This window comes from Callorhinus ursinus, unplaced genomic scaffold (assembly GCF_003265705.2).
Source record: "Callorhinus ursinus isolate GAN/ISIS: 27379988/994484 unplaced genomic scaffold, GSC_fseal_2.0 scaffold40, whole genome shotgun sequence".
In the NCBI taxonomy this organism is placed as follows: Eukaryota; Metazoa; Chordata; class Mammalia; order Carnivora; family Otariidae; genus Callorhinus; species Callorhinus ursinus.
The window spans coordinates 2,974,325-2,998,944 of NW_027397102.1; the positions used below are offsets into that span (position 1 = coordinate 2,974,325).

Genomic DNA, 24,620 nt, shown 5'->3' on the forward strand with positions numbered 1-24,620 from the left:
AAACATCAGTAACTAAAGAGACAGAAGGAGGCATTCACCTACTTAATTCACCCAGAAGTATCACAGCCTACATTTTCCACTATTCCTAAAATGTTACAAGACATTTGAATCAGCCAACCTAACCGATCGAGTAATATACTTTAGGATATTAATATACAGATACTGTGGCACTCAAGTACCTTATGTTAATTCAGGATCACTGATCATTCCAACATGTTAGTTATGTCCTTCTGAACTCCCCTAAATGAAAATGGAAAACAGTGAAAGGACATATAGCCTTGCTTTCCAGGTTTCTCTCTACAACAGACAATTTCATGACCAGACTGTTTGAAATATAAACACCAATATAATTTTGCTGATCTGATAAAAAGACCTATGTCAGCCTTTTGAATTTCAGAGGAAAATTTAATGGCAAGACTTACTTTAAATTTAAAATATATATATATATATATATATATGTATATATATATATATATATATATATATATATATATATATATATATATAAATTGGGAGACTTTATGTATAGTGGTTAAGATCACAGGCTCTAGAGTACTGCTATCCAACAGAACTCTGGGCGATGATGGAAATGTTCTGTCTGTGCTGTCCAATGGGAGCTACATGTGACTTCTAAGCACCTGAAATGTTACTAGTGCAAGTGAGGAACTAAAATTTTAATTTAACATTTAAATGCAAATGTAAATAACCACACGTAGCCAGCTCTTGTATTGAACGGTGCAGACCTACAGTCTTACTGGGTTTAAATCCTAGTTCTAACACTTACTGGCCCTATGTCCTTGAGTGAGTTCTCTCTCTGAATCTCAGTCTCCTGGTCTGTAAAATCAGCCTAATAAGTATCTACTTCACAAGATCTACTGTGGAGATTAAATATTACACATGAAGTGCTTAAGCACCGTGCCAGGTTTATGATGACCTTTGCATTGCTAAATCTGATGGTCAATTCTCAGACCTGATCCTGTCAATCCACCAGCAACATCTGATAGAATTTAATCCTTCTCTTGACCAAAATATTTTGTTCTCTTGGTCAGCTAACTGGAAGAATTCTACTGGTGTTCTTTACTACTTTCTCTTACTTTCAACACCTTTTCTAAAAGTCTAAAGCACCCCCCACTTTAAAAAACAATGTATTACTGTACAGAGAAAGAGAGGTTTTACACTTTCAAGTTTTTCTAATGAAAAATTCAAGAGATGTTTGATAGGAAAAATTGTTGGATATCAGAATTGTCCTAGAAAATCCTAGATATATGGTTGTCATAGAAGGACCAGTGAGTTATTACCTGTTCTGCGAATGTATATATGTTAAAAAATTTTTTTGCTCATGTTTAAAGGATACCTCTCATTGCCTAAAATGAGAGCATGATAAGCCAGAGCATTTTATTTATGTTAAAGTCAAGTCAATTTGTTGCTCTTATTTTACTAGAGATTGAGGCAGAGAGAGCAAGTGATTTGTTAGTACATTTTTTAATGTTTATGTAAAGATAAACAGCCTTATTTGACTTTTTTCTTTCTCTTTTTGAATTCTAACTTTGCCATTTAATAGTTCGGTGATCTCTTAGAACCAATTCCCTTACTACAAAGGGATAATACCATCGGTAACTCACGGGGTTACTATAAGAATTAAATGAGAGAGTGTATTTAAAAGAACATAGCACAAGCATTCAGTATGTATTACTCCTTTTGCTTCACACTTTGCCTTATCCTGTATTTTTAAAAAATATTAATGTCTTTTTACACATTATCTATAAAACATTCTTGCCAGAAATATCTGCCATGAATTTAATCAAGCCTTTGGGTCTAATTTCCAGTTTATAGAATATATAAGAGATGGAAGTTCAAACACACCATCAGGAAATAAATCCAGAATGGAGAGAAGATGAGTGCACTAAATTAAAAGGAATAGAAAAATGAAATACAACAATCAAATACAGTGTGTGTACCTTGAACGGAACCTGATTTGAACAAAGGAGCTATAAAAGACATTTTCAAGACAACTGGAGTAATTGAATACAGGTATGGTATTAGATGATGTTAGGAAATTAAGAAGTTATTAATTTTATGGAATAGTGGTTATAGAAGGAATGTCTATTTTTTGAAATGTCTTTATATTTTAGAGATTTATACTGAAATATTTACAAGTGAAGTATCATAATCTTATAATTTAAATATATACATATAATTTGGGGCACCTGGGTGGCTCAGCTGGTTAAGCATTTGACCCTTGATTTTGGCTGAGGTCATGATCTCAGGGTCATGAGATCGTGCCCTACATCAGGCTCTGCGCTCAGCAAGGAGCCTGCTTAAGATTCACTCTCTCTCCCTCTGCCCCTCTCCCCACCCCACTCACACGCTCTCTCTCTCTAAAAAATAAATACATAATTTATAAAAATATAACTTAAAATATTTCAGAAAAATAGAGGAGGCAAATGTGGCAAAATATTAGCAATTATTAAATCTAGGTGATGGGTGTATGAGTATCCATTATATTTTTCTAGTTTGAAAATTTTCAAAATAGGAAAAACTTTTAAATTAACCATTTTTTCCTTATTTTCTTAGCAATAATGGACACAGATAACACTAGACAATGTGACAGAATTCTGGGACAGCACAAAGCCTGAAAGATGTGTCAATATCCTTTTTAGCCCTAGTTAGCTCTATATTTAACCTATCAAAAACAGTTTTCTAAAGCTGGGATCTGAATTCAAGTCACTTCTCTATAGATTTTTTTTAAAGCTAAACTGAATGCATAACTGCATGCTAACACTGTTCTAAGAACTTTACACAGAGTATCTAATTTTCATAGCAACTCTATGAAGTACATACTGTTATTATCACCATATAACTGATGAGACTTCTAAGATCATGAATCAGCATGGGCTGCTGGCTCCCCCCCCCCACCACAATCAAGGAAAAAGAAACATAAATTCCAGGAATTTACAGGCAAACACACATGCAAACACACACACACAACACAGACATACCCCATCCCTAGTGTGACAACAAACTGGCACCATATGCCATTTGAAGCAGAGTTACTTAAAAAATGTACCAATAATTCAAAATAAGCATTTCAGGAATAAGGAAAGGTAGCAAATATGAAATTCCAACAAAAATTATCTAAAAAGAGCCAAAATGAAATATAAGAGATAAGAAATAATCACTGAAATAAATAACTCAATGGATAATATAAAAATCAGAAGAGATATAGCTAAAAAATAGTGAGCTAGGAGATCAGAATGAGGCAAAATAAAAGATATAAGATATGGAAGCTAAAAGCAGAAGGTCAGGCATTTACTAATAACAGTCTCAGAAGGACATGAAAATAAAAATGAAGAGGATGAGATTTTTGAAGAACAACAGAAATAAGTATCTTGGAATTATAGATCAAGAAACTGAGGCACAGAGAAGTCAAATAACTTGATGAAGGTCAAGATTCAAATCCAGGTGGTCTTTCTCAAGGGCTCTTATCCTTAATGACTATGCTGTACTGACTTGGGGCTAAAGATAAGTTCAGCATCCAAGATACTTAAAGAGGACTAGGATCAGCTTTGCCACCCTAGGATTTTGCAGTAACTAAAGGATAAAATCTGTATTCTCCAGTATTACACACCTTGATAACACTGAAAATGCTTTTTCATAAACCCATAGTATTGATCAAGAACTATGAGGATGTGAAGAAAAGGGGACACTTGTGCACTGTTGGTGGGAACAGAAATTGATACAACCATTAAGGAAAACAGCCTGAAGTTTCCTCAAAAAAATTACAAATAAAACTACTATATGATCTAGTAATTTCACTTCTGGGTATTTATCAGAAGGAAAGAAAAACACTCAAAAAGATACCTGAATGCCCACATTCATCACAGCATTATTTACAAGTCAAGACATGGAAACAACCTAAGTCCACTGATGGATGAATGGATAAAGAAAATGTGGTACATACAGACAATGGAGTATTATTTGGCCATAAAAAATAAGGAAATCCTGTCAATGCAATAACATGGAGGGACCTTGAGGGCATCATACTAAGTGAAATAAGTCAGACTGAGGAAGACGAATACCTATGATCTCACTTGCATGTGGAATCTAAAAAGTTGAATTCATAGAAACAGAGTAGAGTGGTGGTTACCAGGAGCTGTGATTCTGTGTGAAATGGGGAGATGTTTGTCAAAGGGTAAGATGAATAAATTCTGGCGATGTAATGTATAGCATGGCAACTATAGTTAGTAATACTGTAGTGTATATTTCAAAGTTACTAAGAGAATTGATCTTAAAAGTTCTTATCACAAGAAAAAAAATTTGTAACTATGTGTGGTGATGGACGTTAACTAGACTTACTGTGGTGATCATTAAACAATATATACATATACTAAACTATCATTTTGTACACCTAAAACTATTATATGTCAATTATATATCAATGAAAAGAAAGTGGGAAATTAAAAAAAGGTATCAAAGGAGAGTGCCTCAGTTTACTTCTTCCACAAGTTTAATCATGTAACAAATTAATGTCAGCACAGTAGAATGCAGTGCTTAAAGAGTATGGGGTCTGGTTATGGCACTGAGATCAAATGCAGGTGTCACCACTTCTCTGTTATAATTTCATCATCTATAAGATAAAAACAAACTACCGGCTTTGTAAGCTGGCTATAAGAATTAAAAAATAACAACAATGGGGGGATGGAGCAAGATGGCGGAGGAGTAGGAGACCTGGATTTTGTCTGGTCTCAGGAATTCAGCTGAATAGGGATCAAACCATTCTGAACACCTACGAACTCAACAGGAGATCAAAGAAGAGAGTAGCAACAACTCTCTGAACAGAGAAGCGACCACTTTCTGGAAGGTAGGACGTGCGGAGAAGTGAATCCGAGGCGATATTCGGGAGGATAGACGGCGGGGGAGAGGGCCGCCATCGGCCACTTCTGGCAAGTGATAGAGCCGCGGAGCACAAAATCGGAACTTTTAGAAGTCGGCTCCGCTGAGGGAAGCTGCTCCAGTGGCTAAGCTGGGGGTGGAACCCTCGCGGGACAGTGTGGTCTCAGGACCCTCAGGGTCACAGAAAGACCGGGGGTGCCTGAGTGCGGCAGAGCTCCCAGGTATCAGAGCGGGGAAGCTGGCTGCAGAGACGGAGCTGAGGCGCGGGCTCTCAGCTCGGGGTTGCTATAAACTGTGATCCGCGGCCCAGTCGGGCCACTGCTCCTCCAGCAGTGACCCAAGAAGCGGCAGATCCGGGGAGACTCCCCTTCCTCCCCCAGGAGGAGCGGTGCAGGAGCACAATACAGGGATCTGCTGGGTTTGGAGACTCCACACGAGGTTGGGTGCCAGAGATAGAAACGCTCGGTCACAGGCCGGGTGAGCACGCAGTGCGGCCGGAGACCAGGGAGACGGGAGTGACGGCTTTTCTCTGGGAGCACACTGAGGAGCAGAGCCCCAAGTTCTCAGCTCCTCCGGGTGGAGACTGGGAGGCCACCATTTTCACCCTGGTCCTCCAAAGCTGTACCAGAGCTTGCAGGGAACAAAAGCTCCGGAGAGCAAACCCAAGCAGATTGCTTAGCCCAGACCGACAAGGGCGGGGCAATTCCGCGTCGGGCAAAGACATTTGGGAACCACGGCAACAGGCCCCTTCCCCAGAAGATCTGCAGGAACAGCCACCCAAGACCAAGTTTACCGATCAAGGACAATGGGAGACCTCCAGCGCTAGGGGAATACTGCACATAGAATTCATAGCTTTTTTTTACCATGACTCATTAGTTTTCAAAGTTAATTTTTTTAACTTTTTTTTTGAATTTTTCTTTTTCCCTTTTTCAACCAACATCTTATCAATCCCTTTTTTAAAAAAACATTTTTTATTTTTCATTTTTAGAGTCATATTTCATCCCTTCATAGTAGATACCCTTATTTTTGGCATATATATATAAGTTGTTCTCTCTTTAAAATTTTGAGATACTTTCTTCTAACAGATCAAAATATACCCTAAATCACTAGTGTATGGCTTTGTTCTAGTCTCCTGCCTGATCACAGTCTCTTACTTTTTTTTTCTTTTTTTTTCAATCTTCTTTCTTTTTTCAAACTTATCAATTCCTTTTATAAAATCTTTTATAATTTTCATCTTTACAGTCATCTTCCATCCCTTCATTATATCAACCCTTATTTTGTACATATATAAGTCTTTCTTCCTTTAAAATTTTAGGAGGCACTGTTTTCTAACAGACCAAAATATGCCCAAAATCTAGTGTGTGGCACTGATCTATGCACTAGCCTGATCATATTCTGTTTTTTTTGTATTGTTCTGTTTTTGTTTTTATCTTTCTTTTTTCGTTTTTTTCCTCTTTTTTTTCTTTATTTCCCTTTCTTTTCCCCTGGTTTCAGGTCTTTTCTGATTTGTATAGAGTATATTTGCTGGGGACGTTGTTAACCTACTAGCATTTTGTTCTCTCATTCATCTATTCTCCTCTGGACAAAATGACAAGACGAAAAAAATCACCTCAGCAAAAAGAACAAGCCGTAGTACCGTCAGCCAGGGACCTACTCAATACAGACATTAGTATGATGTCAGACCTAGAGTTGAGAATCATGACTTTAAAGATACTAGCTGGGCTTGAAAAAAGCGTGGAAGTTATTAGAGAAACCCTTTCTGGAGAAATAAAAGAACTAAAATCTAACCAAGTCGAAATCAAAAAGGCTATTAATGAGGTGCAATCAAAAATGGGGGCACTAACTGCTAGGATAAATGAGGAAGAAGAGAGAATCAGTGATATAGAAGACCAAATGATGGAAAATAAAGAGGCTGAGAAAGAGAGAGAGAAACAACTACAGGATCACGAGGGCAGAACTCGAGCGATAAGCGATATGATAAGACGAAACAACATTAGAATAATTGGGATCCCAGAAGAAGAAGAAAGAGAGGGGCAGAAGGTATATTGGAGCAAATAATAGCAGAGAACTTCCCTAATGTGAGGAAGGAAACAGGCATCAAAATCCAGGAGACACAGAAAACCCCTCTCAAAATCAATAAAAATAGGTCAACACCCCAACATCTAATAGTAAAACTTACAAGTCTCAGAGACAAACAGAAAATCCTGAAAGCAGCTCGGGAGAAGAGATATGTAACCTACAATGGTAGAAATATTAGATTGGCAACAGACCTATCCACAGAGACCTGGCAGGCCAGAAAGGACTGGCAAGATATCTTCAGAGCACTAAACGAGAAAAATATGCAGCCAAGAATACTATATCCAGCTAGGCTGTCATTGAATATTGAAGGAGAGATAAAAAGCTTCCAGGACAAACAAAAGCTAAAGGAATTTGCAAACACGAAATCAGCCCTCCAAGAAATATTGAAAGGGGTCCTCTAAGCAAAGAGAGAGCCTAAAAGCAGCATAGATCAGAAAGGAACACAGACAACATACAGTAACAGTCACCTTACAGGCAATACAATGGCACTAAATTCATACCTTTCAATAGTTACCCTGAATGTAAATGGGCTAAATGCCCCAATCAAAAGACACAGGCTATCAGACTGGATTAAAAAACAAGACCCATCAATATGCTGTCTGCAAGAGACTCATTTTAGACCCAAAGACACCCCCAGATTGAAAGTGAGGGGGTGGAAAACCATTTACCATGCGAATGGACACCAAAAGAAAGCTGGGGTGGCAATCCTTATATCAGACAAATTAGATTTTAAAACAAAGACTGTAATAAGAGATGAAAAGGATACTATATCCTACTTGAAGGGTCTATCCAACAAGAAGACCTAACAATTGTAAATATCTATGCCCCGAACATGGGAGCAGCCAATTATATAAAGCAATTAATAACAAAAGCAAAGAAACACATTGACAACAATACAATAATAGTGGGGGACTTTAACACCCCTCTCACTAAAATGGACAGATCATCTAAGCAAAAGATCAACAAGGAAATAAAGACTTTAAATGTCACACTTGACCAAATGGACTTCACAGACATATTCAGAACATTCCATCCCAAAGTAACAGAATACACATTCTTCTCTAGTGCCCATGGAACATTCTCCAGAATTGATCACATCCTAGGTCACAAATCAGGTCTCAACCGGTACCAAAAGATTGGGATCATTCCCTGAATATTTTTAGACCACAATGCTTTGAAACTAGAACTCAATCACAAGAGTAAAGTCGGAAAGAACTCAAATACATGGAGGCTAAAGAGCATCCTACTAAAGAATGAATTGGTCAACGAGAAAATTAAAGAAGAATTAAAAAAATTCATGGAAACCAATGAAAATGAAAACACAACTGTTCAAAATCTCTGGCATACAGCAAAGGCAGTCCTGAGAGGAAAGTATACAGCAATACAAGCCTTTCTCAAGAAACAAGAAAGGTCTCAAATACACAACCTAACCCTACACCTAAAGGAGCTGGAGAAAGAACAGCAAATAAAGCTTAAACCCAGCAGGAGAAGAGAAATAATAAAGCTCAGAGCAGAAATCAATGAACTAGAAACCAAAAGAACAGTAGAACAGATCAACGAAACTAGGAGCTGGTTCTTTGAAAGAATTAACAAGATTGATAAACCCCTGGCCAGACTTATCAAAAAGAAAAGAGAAATGACCCAAATCAACAAAATCATGAATGAAAGAGGAGAGATCACAACCAACACCAAAGAAATACAAACAATTATAAGAACATATTATGAGCAACTCTATGCCAGCAAATTAGATAACCTGGAAGAAATGGGTGCATTCCTAGAGATGTATCAACTACCAAAATTGAACCAGGAAGAAGTAAAAAACCTGAACAGACCTATAACCACTAAGGAAATTGAAGCAGTCATCAAAAATCTCCCAACAAACAAAAGCCCGGGGCCAGATGGCTTCCCAGGGGAATTCTATCAGACATTTAAAGAAGAATTAATACCTAGTCTCCTGAAACTGTTCCAAAAAATTGAAATGGAAAGAAAACTTCCAAACTCATTTTATGAGGCCAGCATTACCTTGATCCCAAAACCAGACAAAGACCCCATCAAAAAGGAGAATTACAGACCAATATCCTTGATGAACATGGATGCAAAAATTCTCACCAAAATACTCGCCAGTAGGATCCAACAGTACATTAAAAGGATTATTCACCACGACCAAGTGGGATTTATCCCTGGGCTACAAGGTTGGTTCAACATCCGCAAATCAATCAACGTGATACAATACAGTAGCAAAAGAAAGAACAAGAATCATATGATCCTCTCAAGAGATGCAGAAAAAGCATTTGACAAAGTACAGCATCCTTTCTTGATCAAAACTCTTCAGAGTATAAGGATAGAGGGTACATACCTCAATATCATAAAAGCCATCTATGAAAAACCTACAGCGAATATCATTCTCAATGGGGAAAAGCCGAGAGCTTTTCCCCTAAGGTCAGGAACGCGGCAGGGATGTCCACTATCACCACTGCTATTCAACATAGTATTAGAAGTCCTAGCCACAGCAATCAGACAACAAAAAGAAATCAAAGGCATCCAAATCGGCAAAGAGGAAGTCAAACTCTCACTCTTTGCAGATGATAGGATACTGTATGTGGAAAACCCAAAAGACTCCACCCCAAAACTGCTAGAACTCATACAGGAATTCAGTAAAGTAGCAGGATATAAAATCAATGCACAGAAATCAGTGGCATTCCTATACACCAACAACAAGACAGAAGAGAGAAAAATCAAGGAGTCGATCCCATTTACAATTGCACCCAGAACCATAAAATACCTAGGAATAAATTTAACCAAAGAGGGAAAGGATCTGTACTCAGAAAACTATAAAATACTCATGAAAGAAATTGAAGAAGACACAAAGAAAGGAAAAACGTTCCATGCTCATGGATTGGAAGAACAAACATTGTGAAGATGTCAATGCTACCTAGAGCAATCTACACATTCAATGCAATCCCCACCAAAATACCATCCACTTTTTTCAAAGAAATGGAACAAATAATCCTAAAATTTGTATGGAACCAGAAGAGACCCCGAATAGCCAGAGGAATATTGAAAAAGAAAAGCAAAGCTGGTGGCATCACAATTCCGGACTTCCAGCTCTATTACAAAGCTGTCATCATCAAGACAGTATGGTACTGGCACAAAAACAGACACATAGATCAATGGAACAGAATAGAGAGCCCAGAAATGGACCCTCAACTCTATGGTCAACTCATCTTTGACAAAGCAGGAAAGAATGTCCAATGGAAAAAAGACAGTCTCTTCAACAAATGGTGTTGGGAAAATTGGACAGCCACATGCAGAAGAATGAAACTGGACCATTTCCTTACACCACACACAAAAATAAGACTCCAAATGGTTGAAAGACCTAAACGTGAGACAGGAGTCCATCAAAATCCTAAAGGAGAACACAGGCAGCAACCTCTTCGACCTCAGCCGCAGCAACTTCTTCCTAGAAACATCGCCAAAGACACGGGAAGCAAGGGCAAAAATGAACTAGTGGGATTTCATCAAGATAAAAAGCTTTTGCACAGCAAAAGAAACAGTCCACAAAACCAAAAGACAACCGACAGAATGGGAGGAAATATTTGCAAATGACATTATCAGATAAAGGGCTAGTATCCAAAATCTATAAAGAACTTATCCAACTCAACACCCAAAGAAGAAATAATCCAATCAAGAAATGGGCAGAAGACATGAACAGACATTTTTCCAAAGAAGACATCCAAATGGCCAACAGACACATGAAAAAGTGCTCAACATCACTTGGCATCAGGGAAATCCAAATCAAAACCTCAATGAGATACCACCTCACACCAGTCAGAATGGCTAAAATTCACAAGTCAGGACACGACAGATGTTGGCGGGGATGCGGAGAAAGGGGAACCCTCCTACACTGTTGGTGGGAATGCAAGCTGGTGCAACCACTCTGGAAAACAGTATGGAGGTTCCTCAAAAAGTTGAAAATAGAGCTACCATACGACCCAGTAATTGCACTCCTGGGTATTTACCAGAAAGATACAAATATAGGGATCCGAAGGGGTACGTGCACCCCAATGTTTATAGCAGCAATGTCCACAATAGCCAAACTGTGGAAAGAGCCAAGATGTCCATCGACAGATGAATGGATAAAGAAGAGGTGGTATATATACACAATGCAATATTATGCAGTCATCAAAAGGAATGAGATCTTGCCATTTGCAACGACGTGGATGGAACTGGAGGGTGTTATGCTGAGTGAAATAAGTCAATCAGAGAAAGACATGTATCATATGACCTCACTGATATGAGGAATTCTTAATCTCAGGAAACAAACTGAGGGTTGCTGGAGTGGTGGGGGGTGGGAGGGATAGGGTGGTTGGGTGATAGACATTGGGGAGGGTATGTGCTATGGTGAGTACTGTGAATTGTGCAAGACTGTTGAATTACAGATCTGTACTTCTGAAACAAATAATGCAACATATGTTAAGAAAAAAGAAAAAGAAGATAGCAGGAGGTGAAGAATGAAGGGGAGTAAGTCAGAGGGGGAGACGAACCATGAGAGACGATGGACTCTGAAAAACAAACTGAGGGTTCTAGAGGGGAGGAGGGTGGGGGGATGGGTTGGCCTGGTGATGGGTATTAAAGAGGGCACATTCTGCATGGAGCACTGGGTGTTATGCACAAACAATGAATCGTGGAACACTACATCAAAAACTAATGATGTATGGTGATTAACATAACAATAAAAAATTTAAAAGAAATAACAACAATAAATAAATGATTCAATATGAGTAAAGCCCTTAGTACAGTGTCCGGCATAAAAAGCACTCAATAAATGTTACCTACTGTTTATTTTATTCTTAATTCAAAGGTTTAGCTGATAATAACTATATAGGCAAATCACGCTACTACATACCTTATAGGTATAAAATAGTGGTGGACCTTGTTAAAAATACAGACTCCCAGGGCCCACTCCCAGAAACTGATTCAGTAGGTCTAAGCAGCAGCCAGGAATCTGCATTTTTATCAAGCTGCCAGGTGATTCTGATGCTACTCAGAATCTATTCAGATGCTATTACTCTTAGTCTAAGAACTACACACAAGAAAAAACACTATTTTAAAGGCATGTCAACCACTGCCCTACAACCGTCAGCTTGCAATTATAGGACAAAAATTCATTTGTTCACTTGTCACATTTTTAACAAATACTTGCTATGTGCTAGCTATTATGCCAGGTGCTAGGAATATAGTGATGAAGATTCACTGACACAATCCCTACCCTCACAAGCCAGTAGTAGGAAGCTTATAATCTAGAAAGAACAGACATATCTTCTGTCTACAAAGCCAAAAAAAGTTCCTGCTTTTGAATTCCTAATGAATTTTGAATTCCTAATAAATGAATTAAAATTCATTTAATCAGTGAGCATTTACTAAATATAAACCTATTTTAAATTTCAGAATTTCCATAATCTTGAGTAGCAGATCTTTCTAGTGCTTCAAAAGGAGACACTTCCTGAAGTCTACCTCACAACCTCCCCAACAAAATCTTGCATTCCACCCCCAACTCTGCCAGTAAGGTGGCCTCATAGATGTTGATGTTTCCATTAGCAGTGATTTGCAAGCATCCTGCCGGGGTTAAGTAGGCTGCTATTCAGGGGCATCATTGGCACCAAAGTCCATTTAATCCAAATGTTTTCCCTAAAATACTTGGTAACCGTGGCTCCTTAATAATTTTTCTTGTGTTATAAGGTGATATAATCAAAATAAGATACAAAGCAGCACTTCAAATAAAGCATGGTCAGGGGGCCTGAGTGGTTCAGTCGGTTAAGCACCTGCCTTCAGCTCAGGTCATGATCCCAGGGTCCTGGAATTGAGCCGCATAATGGCTCCCTGCTCAGCGGGGATCTTGCTTCTCCCTCTGTCCCTCCCCCCGCCCCCAGCTTGTGCTCTCTCTCACTCACTCTCTATCAAATAAATAAAAAATCTTGGAAGGAAGGAAGGAAGGAAAGCAAGCAAGCAAGCATGGTCAGTCTATTGTTTTTCTGGTTTGTGGAGGGACCCCAGAAGCACCTCTTCACTTTAAATACTACAGAGGTATCAGCCGGCTATAAAAGGTAGACAATTCTTCTAAAGTCGTATGTATTATTTAAGAAAAAATCCTTGAATATTAGAAAGGGTAGTAGTTTATAGTCAAATGCATGCTAACATCATTAAAAGTGATTATCAATATGTAGTATTATTCACTCTTGATTATAATTGATCTCTCAAAGAATTCAAGCCTCAAATACCTGTCTCTTCTGCAGTCTAGCTGAGATTACTGCCTGCCTCTGGACCCTAAATGTTTTTAGTCTTCTACTAATCTGTCATATGTCAAGCTTAATCTCCTAGGGATCAGGACTTCCTGACTGCTCTGAAATTCTAAAAATTTATGTCTATACTGGTTTCAGAGAAATGAACCAAGTGTAATGGCAATATTAGTAACAATTATGGAAACAAAAACAGCAGCTAATATTTGAGCACTTACTATGTGTTAGGCAGGGGCTTTATGTGGATTATCTCCTCTGTGAGAAAGGTACTACTATCTTACGTTCTTGAGGGAAGTGAAGCTTGGAAAGCTTATGTGGCTTGCCTAAGATTACATCCTAAAAAGAGCAGTTGACAGGTGACTGGAAAAAAGAACAGGCTTAAACCATTTGTTCTTTTTACTAGGTATCAACCATCCTGGAAAACACTGGATATAATCATAACCTACAAAGAAGTTGTAAAATTAAAACAATTTCTCTAGAGTACATTATGATTTCTGGTGCTCTATTCTTATTCAGGTGAATAATCATTTTTATGCCAGTGAATACAAAGAAACAATACTAGAACTTGTTTTACTAAATAATAAACATGTAACTTGTAATAAAAGAGGCAGAGAAGTAGGAAACAATGACATCAAACCTCATATATGCTTCAATTATGGGCATGGCTCCTTATAGGTACATGTCAACAAAAACTGGGTTCATGTGCCACCATGTGGTTAATATGCTATAGGTTACTGACACTTCCCCTACAAGTAAATGGGTCCTTTTGAACTTTTATTCCTAAAAATAAATGTATGAAAGTTCCCTAAATAAGCTGATTAGCTATATTAGACTTCACATCAAATTTTTTAGGGAGTATATTTCTCTCTAATGTTAAAAAAGACTAAGATAAAACCCCTGTATTAACACTGCACAATAACACCTCTATTCAGTAAACTATGCTCTGAGGTATTAAAACTTTAATAAAGGAGTAAAGACAACGGGAGAAAACTGGACACAAGATCAGGGTGGAGGAAGCAGACCTAAAGCCTCACTTGGGATACTTTAGTTTAAATCTCCATTTTGTTCTCTTTATAATTACCAACACGCCGTACACCTTTAAAAAGACAGGCAGTACAGTGCTAGAAAAGGGAAGTACAAAAAAACAAAAACTGACTTTTGTTTTCTTAATAAAGGCTACAGAGCTTAGGCTGTATACTCACTTAAGCATATTAGGAAACATGACCCTGACCAAGATTTGCATCTCTGCTATCTGTGTAATTCATAAGTCTTTTTATTATGTTCAGTTAGCCAGCATATAGTACATGATAAATTTTTGTTGTAGTGTTCAACAATTCATTATTCATAAGTTTATTACCAGAAAAAGATACCTGGTCTAACATGGTTTACATAAAACGTTAACAGAAGCAAGTTATTACTTTAACAGTTAAAAAATAAACAGTTAAGAATCAGTCAACAAATCTTTATCACTAGAAACTTATGTTAAACTGTTAAGTTTAGATAATGTTGGAAGTTTCAAAATGGCTGAGAACATTATTACCCTGAACAACTAAAGAGTTGCACCAACACTTTGTAGACATGATTCAGGAGACCCTAAAATCAATATATTTAAAAAATGGGTTCACAGGACCACAAGACTGTTATATTTCAAAAAAGGAAAAGCAGTACCAACAACAGCAAAAAACCAATGAGGGGATTTAACAAAATATAATTCATGGAGTGGAGTGGAGAACAGCGCTGACTAAAATAGCTAATTCAGTACAGAACTGAAGACACGAATTAAAAACTCCAATTCTCTTCCTTTCACACACCTGCTGTGACAGACAGATCACTCTTCATTTCAATTTTACTACTTGCAATAATAAGTCTGACACTGCCTTTCAATGATAATATGGATCATTAAGGAACAATAAAAAATCCAGTTAAATATCACTATAAAGGCGACTCGGATTTCAAAAAAGGCCATATAAAAGTGCCAGCATTATATAATTCACTATGGATGAAAGAAAAGGAACAAAGGATATAGTTCTTGCCTTTAAAGAGCTGCAAAGATAAAAAGACAAGAAAAACAGTCAAGTGGTTAATAAATTAAGTCTGAGATAGTAAATCTCATTTTAAAAAAATTTAAAAAAGAGAAGTAAAAGAAAGTAAACAAGAACAGAAATACAGGAGGAGGAGTTATATAATAATTAAAGAGGAAGTGATAAGGCAGAAAAAGATATAATAATCACATACCAAGTAAGCTGAAAATAAACACTTCAAGAAATATCAAAGGGCAATGAAAATTAACTCAAAAGGCATGCAATTTAATTATTTAGATAATAACAATTTGAAGGGAAAATGAAAATATATCATTTTTAGCAGTCTTTCATCTTGAACATGATGTATAAAAAAGGAAGGTGTTTGCAATTGTACTATAATAATAGGAACCAACTCTGAAATGTCTTTAATAAGAGCAGGTTCAAATACTAAGAAATCCCTCACTATGAATATCAAAAACACCCACTTGTACCTATTTCAGAGAAGACCAATTTTCAAATTCTTATTAAAGGAAATCAAAACCAAACAGCAGTGGGCAAAGTTAAGTGAAATTCTAAATATAAGCCTAGGGAACAAAGTTAACATTTACTGAGTACCTACACTGTGCTTGATATTTCTCTATCCCCATTGCTGCCACCTTACTTCAGGCCTGCAATACCTCTCTCATCTGGACTATAAAATGCTATTAAAAATAGCATCCTAATCATGGAACACTACATCAAAAACTAATGATGTACTGTATGGTGACTAACATAGCAAAATAAAAGAAAATTGAAAAAAAAAATAAAAATAGCCTCCTAACAAGTATCTTTGCATCTACTTTCCTTTCTCCAATCCATCCTGAACACTGATACCCTAAGTGATTTTTCTAAAATGAAAATTTGATGTTGGTGGTTTTCTTAAAATCATTACAATAGATCCAACAGCCTATAACACATTGTCCAAACTCTAACTTCTATGATCTGATTCCCGTCTGTCTCTCCAGTCTGTTATCTCTTACCCATGTGTACCCTCCCTTATTCTACCACTATCTCCTTTTACTCTATTATTTTTAAACTACTTGAGGCTCCTAAAACTTGCCATGCTGCTTGATGCACATGTTTTTTTCCTGCTCTTCCTCTTGAAGGGCCTTCACCTTTTGCCCTCATAGCAATGCAAACAGCTACTCACTTCTATTTTCAACATCAGTTCAAGTCCTCCTAACGTCAATTCCCCATCTCCAGCTTTTCCAAGAAAGAACTGAATATTCCTTCCTTGATGTCTATACAGATTTATATTATGGGACCCATTAACTTTTATTACATTTACTTGCTTACAGTACATTGATTAGACTCCTTAGGAGCAGGAACCTAGTCTTATTTACCAATCTATCCTTAGTAACCAGCATAATAATTGGTACTTTGCAGGTATCTGAAAAGCTTTTAATGAGTAAATAACCTTCATTATTTAGGTAAATTTTTCACTGCCTACCTATTTAAAGCTACAGTCTAGCATCAGTTATTGAGTTCTCTCATTTATTTTCTTGCAGTGTTTGATTCACTCTATAACCATCACCCTATTATATGTCCTCATCCTGCATTTTACTAACAGGCTAATTTTCCAAAAGCCTACATTCATCATATAACAGGTCCATTCATGAACTTATAGTGAATACTATTTTAAATCCAAATGCTCCATTTACCTTTCATGGCTCTCCATAAGCTGGCCCCACCTTACCTACACCTCACCCATCCAATTTCAACTCTTTATCTGGCCAATTTCTTTATCATACCTTGAGTCTGGTATATAAATCATTATCTTTCCCTTTGTCCAAATTGTTTCATCCTGCATTCAAACCTCATTCTTTCCTAATCCAATCAAATACTAACCACCTTTTATTGGCCAGTCTGATTTTTTTTCCACTAAAACTGTACCTGAATGCTCCATTCTCCATTTTTTAACCATATACTATAAGGACAATACATTCAGTACCAGTCATATCAGCACTTCATTTTTTTTTATTTTATTTTGTTTTATTATGTTATGTTAGTCACCATGCATCATTAGTTTTTGATGTAGTGATTCTTTTTCTTAAAATAATGTTATTTTTCTCTCCCCAAGTAGACTACCACCTCCTTCAGGTAAATCTCATACAATATCCTATTGTATTTCCTTTTAGATCCCTAACAGTTCTTAGTTACTGTGACAGTTAGAAAGGCACTGTGGTATTACATGGTTTTATTTTTTAAATATTTTTATTTATTTATTTGTCAGGGAGAGAGAGAGCATGCACACAAGCAGGGAGAGCAGCAGGCAGAGGGAGAAGCAGGCTCCCTGCTGAGCAGGGAGCCCAATGTGGGGCTCGATCCCAAGACCCTGGGATCATGACCTGAGCCGAATGTAGACGCTCAACCTACTGACCCCACTGAGGCGTCCCTAGTACACTGTTTTAAAAACCTTTTTTAAAAAGCATTAATATCTAAGTTATGGGAATAAAAAGCAGACAGTAAGGGGGAAAAAAAAGACTAACATCCTTTTATTTTTATATTTATTTTATTATTTTCCTTTTGGGAAGAGCTGTGGGAGAGTTGAAGCACTTTGTGTTAATGTAGTATTTAATATTCCTTTTCCTTTTTGTTCTTGGGCAAAGGGTTATAGCACCAGAAGCAAAATACAGTAAGTAAAGTCTATAAATGAAAAAGCATGACACCTTTAACAACTCAGAATACCAAGTTATAAAACAGATGGTTTCTTTCCAGACATCCTATAACAATTAAATAGCATTTCTTTTCTTGCTGGATTTTTAAAATCTTCTTTAAAGCACAATGTCTTATTGTTCTTAATATACCCTCACAGTACACCTCAAAGTCAGCAAATAATCGATAAATGTTTATCAAAGTAAAGAAATAATTCCTAAAATCAGAAATTTACCATATAACGAATAACTTCAAAGCAACTGCCTCCTTTTAATGTGGAATGTTTGCTTCCTATCAGAAATATTACTAAGCATGATGTATTTCTTATAAAAATTGAAGCTTAAAGTTAAGTATAATTTTAGGAAAGATGCTAATTAGATAAAAATCATTCTCAAATTGAAAAGGGAAACTTCACTATCTTTAAAATTATAAACATAAACATATGTTCAAGTCCTTTAAAGAATACTTCTTGCCATACAGAATTAAGTAACTAGTAAGAAAGCTGTTGGGGATACAAGAATTAAATCAAGGCAAGTGAACACTATGCAGTTGTTTTTAAAAAAGCAGAAGTATATGTACCAATATGGAAAGATGTTCAAGAAACATCTAGGTAAAAAGAACAAGTTGCAGAAGAGTATATATGATATGATTCCATTTGTGTTTGTATGTTTTTAAAGGTATACAAATTTACATACAGAAAATTTTCCAAAGTATTCAAGATCCTATTCACATTCTATAATAACATAATTAAGAAAGCCAAATCACTATCAATTTAATATTTCATAACATTAAAATGAAACGATATTCTTTAAAGAAGTGTTTTAAATGTAACATAAAAACAGATTTAAACCCCCATGTGGCCCTAAGCCATTATCAAAGGGATTTGATAGAGGTTATCACAAAACCTCTTTTTTCTTAGATGCTCTATCAGTAAACTTTAAATGGAAGAATAGTTCACTGATTAGAAAAACAAAATATTTTTTATATAGACAAAAGACATTTTTAAAAAATTTCCAGATGTTTAATGTTCATGTTACTTGAATTGACATGTACATTAAAAGTTAACTGGAGAAATCACTGTTTTATGTTAGCATTAGATATTTATTACTATTACCTTTTGCTTTAATTAAATGTGTCCAACCATATGAAGAACTAAGATACTTAGGAGGTTTGGGGGTTTTTTGTTTTTGTTTTTTAAACAAATGACTAAAGTAGCTTTGGTAGAGTGACACCATAACCAGGTGGCTGCTTTTCCAATTCTCTTAACAGCTACATAGAACATTAAGTGCTTGAATTTGAAGCCAAGACAACAAGAAAAGCAACCCCTCAACAATTCTCCCTAAAATGGTTTTTTAGATTAACTAGAATGGGTTTAAATATATTTAGATCATTATTTTAGACCAGAGAACATATGGCTTTCTCTTATGTTTAAAAAGGTCAAAATTATATCTACTATCATAATAAATTTCTATACTAATCTAAATAATGTCTTTTTTAAAATCCAAGAACAATGGACCAGAAGACAGATATAGATACTACTCCTGGCTCTGCCACTTATTAACTGGACATTACGAGCAAGTCATTGAATATCTATGACCCTAGGTTCCCCTACTTATATAAAATATGAGGGCTTGACAAGATTACCTCTAAGCATCCTTTTCCAAGTGTGAAAGTCTTACTTGCTTTGTGACAGTGAAAAATATCAAGAGACACTTCTATTTGCTGATTCTTAACTGCTATATGACAGCAAAGAATGTTAAGGAAGAGATACTTAAATTTCATACAGAAATATTAAAATTATGTATGCCCTCTACTGGAGATTATTAAAAGAGAAACATACTGTTTCCTTTAAGGTTTCTACTCAGAAAGTTTTTTCTACAGGGCTGAACTTTTACTTGTCATAAAATACGTATTTCAGATTACATTATCTTTTTGTGGTGTTTTGTGGAGAACTGACCAAGCACCCTCTCGTTGAAATACAATTTTATTCTCTTTGGAAAATTCTGAAATAAAGCCTTAGTCAAATGACTAACTTTCACCGTAATAGTAAAATATCTTTGGTCCATGGTAGGTTTTTTTTAAAGCTAATAATCTAAAGATACTTACCTTTGGCAGCATGGGAGTATCCCTCTTCTTCTTTTTTTCTGAATTAGGGTCATCTAATAAGTCTGGCTCAAAAGTATAAAGTTCAGTAAGCTCATTCATGGTAAAATGACGCTCAACCTGCTGCTGATCAACAACTCGAAAAGACAGTGACTGCTTAGTTACTTGCCGATCATAAATCTTATCTTCCATGGTTCCCTTTGTAAAAAGAAGGAACAATATATAAATAAATTTTGTACACATGAAACTTAATCAAGGAGAAATATAATTATTGGTTAATATAAAATAGCAAAACTTCATAGTAATATACTGCCATAAAGCAAGTTTTATTAGCAATGCTGCTTAATTCATGAGAGATTTCATCTGTTCACCATAGTTTACCTTGAGAAAAAAAGAAAAGTACATTACTGATAATCATCCTGTATTATCTGACCAATATACATTCAGGTTTTGCTTTATATATTTCTGTACTTAGTGGAAGTAGAAGAGTAGTTAGACACCAAGGTGAACAGAAATAAAGAAGTATATGAATTAAGATTTTAGAGGGTTATAAAAATAATAATTCAAGAGAGCAGTTTAATTCCTTCTCTGTGGAATATAATAAGCTCTCAATAATCACTATAAACAGCCTTTCTATCAAGTCTTACTTTCTATAATTTCAGGACAGAAAATTAACAAATAAAATGCCATAACTATTACACATATATCATTTTAAGCCAGAATGTAAAAGAGCTTTTAATTTAAATGACAGGACAGGGGTTACACTGCAGTTTGCCAATTATATTAAGTACTAAAGAAGATCAAATGAGCAAGGATCGATCTACCAATAAAACTCAGTCTCTGGTTCAGAAGCCCAGATTTGGAGGCAGGTGGAGAGAATCCCATCTGTTCCCAAAACAGATGTACCAGTAAAAAGGCAACTTGATTCTATAAACCTGTATTACCTTATATTGCATCCACCTCTTTGATTTTACTCATTTTTCTTAAATTTCAGTTGGTTTATTAATATCTGAGTTTATATTTAAAGGAAATGACTTTAATATTCTTTTCCTAGAAAGTATTAAATACCCTTTGTAATGATTTTTTGTCATTGTAAGTTAATTTTTCCTTCCTATTGCCCCATATTTTTCAAATTAAGAGAGTATCTGGTAGCGACTAAAAACAATGATCATTTGACCTTTACATCTATAAGCAAATTAGATTAACTTATTTGCTTTTCTATGTATGCTAAAAACTATAAATGTTTAACTTTCCTGAACAAGCAAGAAAATTCTAAATCTGTTTACCCATGCAAATCCATCTCAATCTGAGAAAGTTGACATTATAGACATGGATGAACTACAAAACAGAAAATCATGAGAGGCCAAAAATGACTTCTGCTGCTTTATGATAGTCTTAGGGTTGAAGTTTTCAGTTTAATTTGCTTCTCTATATGCATATATGTTTGGCACTCCAAAAACATTATCAATTTCACCCAACCTTTCACTATGAAAAAGAGAATATAAACTGTAAACCTACCTGAGCTAAGAACCTATATACATACACAGGTTTAGTTTGTCCAAAGCGATAAACTCGGAATATACTCTGGATGTCATAAGACGGATTCCAAGAAGCATCAAATATAATCACTCGATTAGCAGCTACCAGATTAATTCCAAGAGATCCTGCTTTGGTGGAAATGATAAATAATCGTCCTCTGAAAATAAAAACATGCATAAATGCTTTAGTAATAAGTTCTTCATAGATATTTTCATCATGATATGACTTTTTAATCCTAAGGCAGTTTTTTGAACAATCAGGAGCTCAAAGAATTCATTTCTCACTTACTGAAGAAAACAAGACATGTCTAAGGAGTCAGGTTGATGATTTATATGTGCTGGAAAATGAAAGAATCTGATTTAGGAATAAAGATATATATAGAAAGCACATGTTTACAAAGTATTCAAGGTATATACAGACTCTCAGTAAATGTAGAAAATCCATGTATAACGCAAAAGTCCATACTGTGTTCAGTACTGTTATGAGCAAGTACTAAGTACATCAAAATGAAGGACAGTGTGCAAGGGCCTAAAAGTGTAGTAGGGGTGAGTGATAGGCAATTATAATACAGTGTAATAAACATAGGGAGAGAAGTTAGACAGATGCAAGGTACTAAAGTAGCTAAAATCAAATCAAGAAGACAGAGGGCTCCAGGAAGGATGTGTTAAAAAAAAAAAAAAAAAGAAAAAAGACCAAAAACCATAGGATACCTAACCAAAGACGTAAAAGATCTGTACTCTAAAAACTATTGAATGCTTATGAAAGAAACTGAAGAGGACACAAAGAAATGGAAAAACATTCCATACTCATGGATAGGAAGAACAAATCCTGTTAAAATGTCTATACTATGCAAAGCAATCTACACATTTAGTGCAATCCTTATCAAAATACTACAGGCATTTTCCACAGAGCTAGAACAAACAATCTTAAAATTTGTATGGAACCACAAAAGACCCCGAATAGCCAAGGCATTCTTGAAAAAGAAAAGTAAAGCTGGTGGCATCAGAATTCCAGACTTCAAGCTATATGACAAAGTGGTAGTGATCAAGACAGTATGCTACTGGCACAAAAACAGACACATTCATCAATGGGACAGAACAGAAAACCCAGAAATGGACCCTCAACTCTATGGTCAATGAATCTTTGACAAAGCAGGAAAAGAATATCCAGTGGAAAAAAGTCTCTTCAACAAATGGGAGTTGGGAAAACTGGACAGCCACATGGAGAAGAATGAAACTGGACCATTTTCTTCCACCATACACAAAAATAAATTCAAAATGGATGAAAGACCTAAATGTGAGACAAGGAGTCCATCAAAATCCTAAAGGAGAACACAGGCAGCAACCTCTTCGACCTCAGCTGCAGCAACTTCTTCCTAGAAACAGTGCCAAAGGCAAGGGAAGCAAGGGCAAAAATGAACTACTGGGACTTCATCAAGATAAAAAGCTTTGGCACAGCAAAGGAAACAGTCAATAAAACCAAAAGACAACTGACAGAATGGGAGAAGATATTTGCAAATGACATATCAAATAAAGGGCTAGTATCCAAAATCTATAAAGAACTTATCAAACTCAATACCCAAAAAACAAATAATCTAGTTAAGAAATGGGCAGAAGACATGAAAAGACATTTTTCCAAAGAAGACATACAAATAGCTAACAGACACATGAAAAGATGCTCAACATCACTCAACATCAGGGAAATATAAATCAAAACCACAATGAGATACTACCTCACACGGGTCAGAATGACTAAAATTAACACAGGAAACGACAGATGTTGTGGAGGATGTAGAGAAAGGGGAACCCTCTTACGCTGCTGGTGGGAATGCAAACTGGTGCAGCCACTCTGGAAAACAGTATGGGGGGTTCCTCAAAAAGTTAAAAATAGAACTACCCTATGACCCAGCAATTGCACTACTAGGTATTTAGCCAAAGGATATAAAAATACTGATTCAAAGGGGCACATGCACCCCAATATTTATAACAGCAATGTCCACAATAGCCAAAATATGGAAAGAGCCCAGATGTCCAATGACTGATGAATGGATAAAAAAGATGTGGTGTGTGTACACACACACACACACACACACACACACACACACACACACACACACAGTGGAATATTACTCAGCCATCAAAAAGAATGAAATCTTACCATTTGCAATGATATGGATGGAACTAGAGTGTTATGCTAAGCGAAAGAAGTCAGTCAGAGAAAGACAAATACCGTATGATTTCACTCATTTTTGGAACTAAAGAAACAAAACAGATGAACACGGGAAGATGAAAAACAGAGGGAGGCAAACTGTAACAGACTCTTAACTATAGAAAACAAAGTGAGGGCTGCTGGAGGGGACATGGGGAGGGGAGGGGTTAAATGGGTGATGGGTATTAAGGAGGGCATTTGTGATGAGCACTGGGTGTTAAATGTAAGTGATGAATTACTAATTTCAACTCTTGAAACCAAAATTACACTATATGTTAACAGAATTTATTTTATTTTATTATGTTATATTAATCACCATACATTACATCATTAGTTTTTGATGTAGTGTTCATTGATTCATTGTTTGTGTATAACACCCAGTGCTCCACTCAGAATTTAAATAAAAATCTAAAAAATAAATTAAAAAAAGAAAGAAACTGATAGATTACATGCTGTCTTTTAACACAAGAATTTGTATTTCTGAGAATTTGGGAATGAATTAGTTGACAGGTTCATAGAAAACTAAGCAAATGTTAAAAAAGAAACCATTAATTGAACAAAAATGAACCATGTGCATAAAAAAGGGAAAAGTAATCACAGTATTGTAAATGGTTTATGTGTGAATATTTACACAGTCACAATAAAGCAAACACTCCAAATTGAGTTAGGCAAATACTACAAAAACATGTTGGGGAAATATATTAGGAAAAGTGTGTGTGTGCATGAAGGTAAATTCCCACCTTAGATTTTAGAAAGTAAATACCAGAAGAATTGCCAAGAGTTGAAA

The 24,620-nt window shown here is 36.0% G+C and overlaps 1 protein-coding gene across 9 annotated transcripts in view; it reads right to left on the reverse strand.

Annotated features, from left to right (window-relative positions):
• The window catches only part of ATRX (ATRX chromatin remodeler), a 297,464-nt gene that overhangs the window by 13,682 nt on the left and 259,162 nt on the right, over window positions 1–24,620 (reverse strand). For all 9 annotated transcript variants that reach the window (XM_025883129.2, XM_073880898.1, XM_073880897.1 and 6 more), the window contains 2 exons: window positions 21,605–21,782; window positions 20,090–20,284 (listed from right to left, as the gene is read on the reverse strand). In XM_025883129.2, coding sequence (XP_025738914.1) covers window positions 20,090–20,284; window positions 21,605–21,782 — 373 coding nt within the window. The remainder of the gene's footprint in view (window positions 1–20,089; window positions 20,285–21,604; window positions 21,783–24,620) is intronic.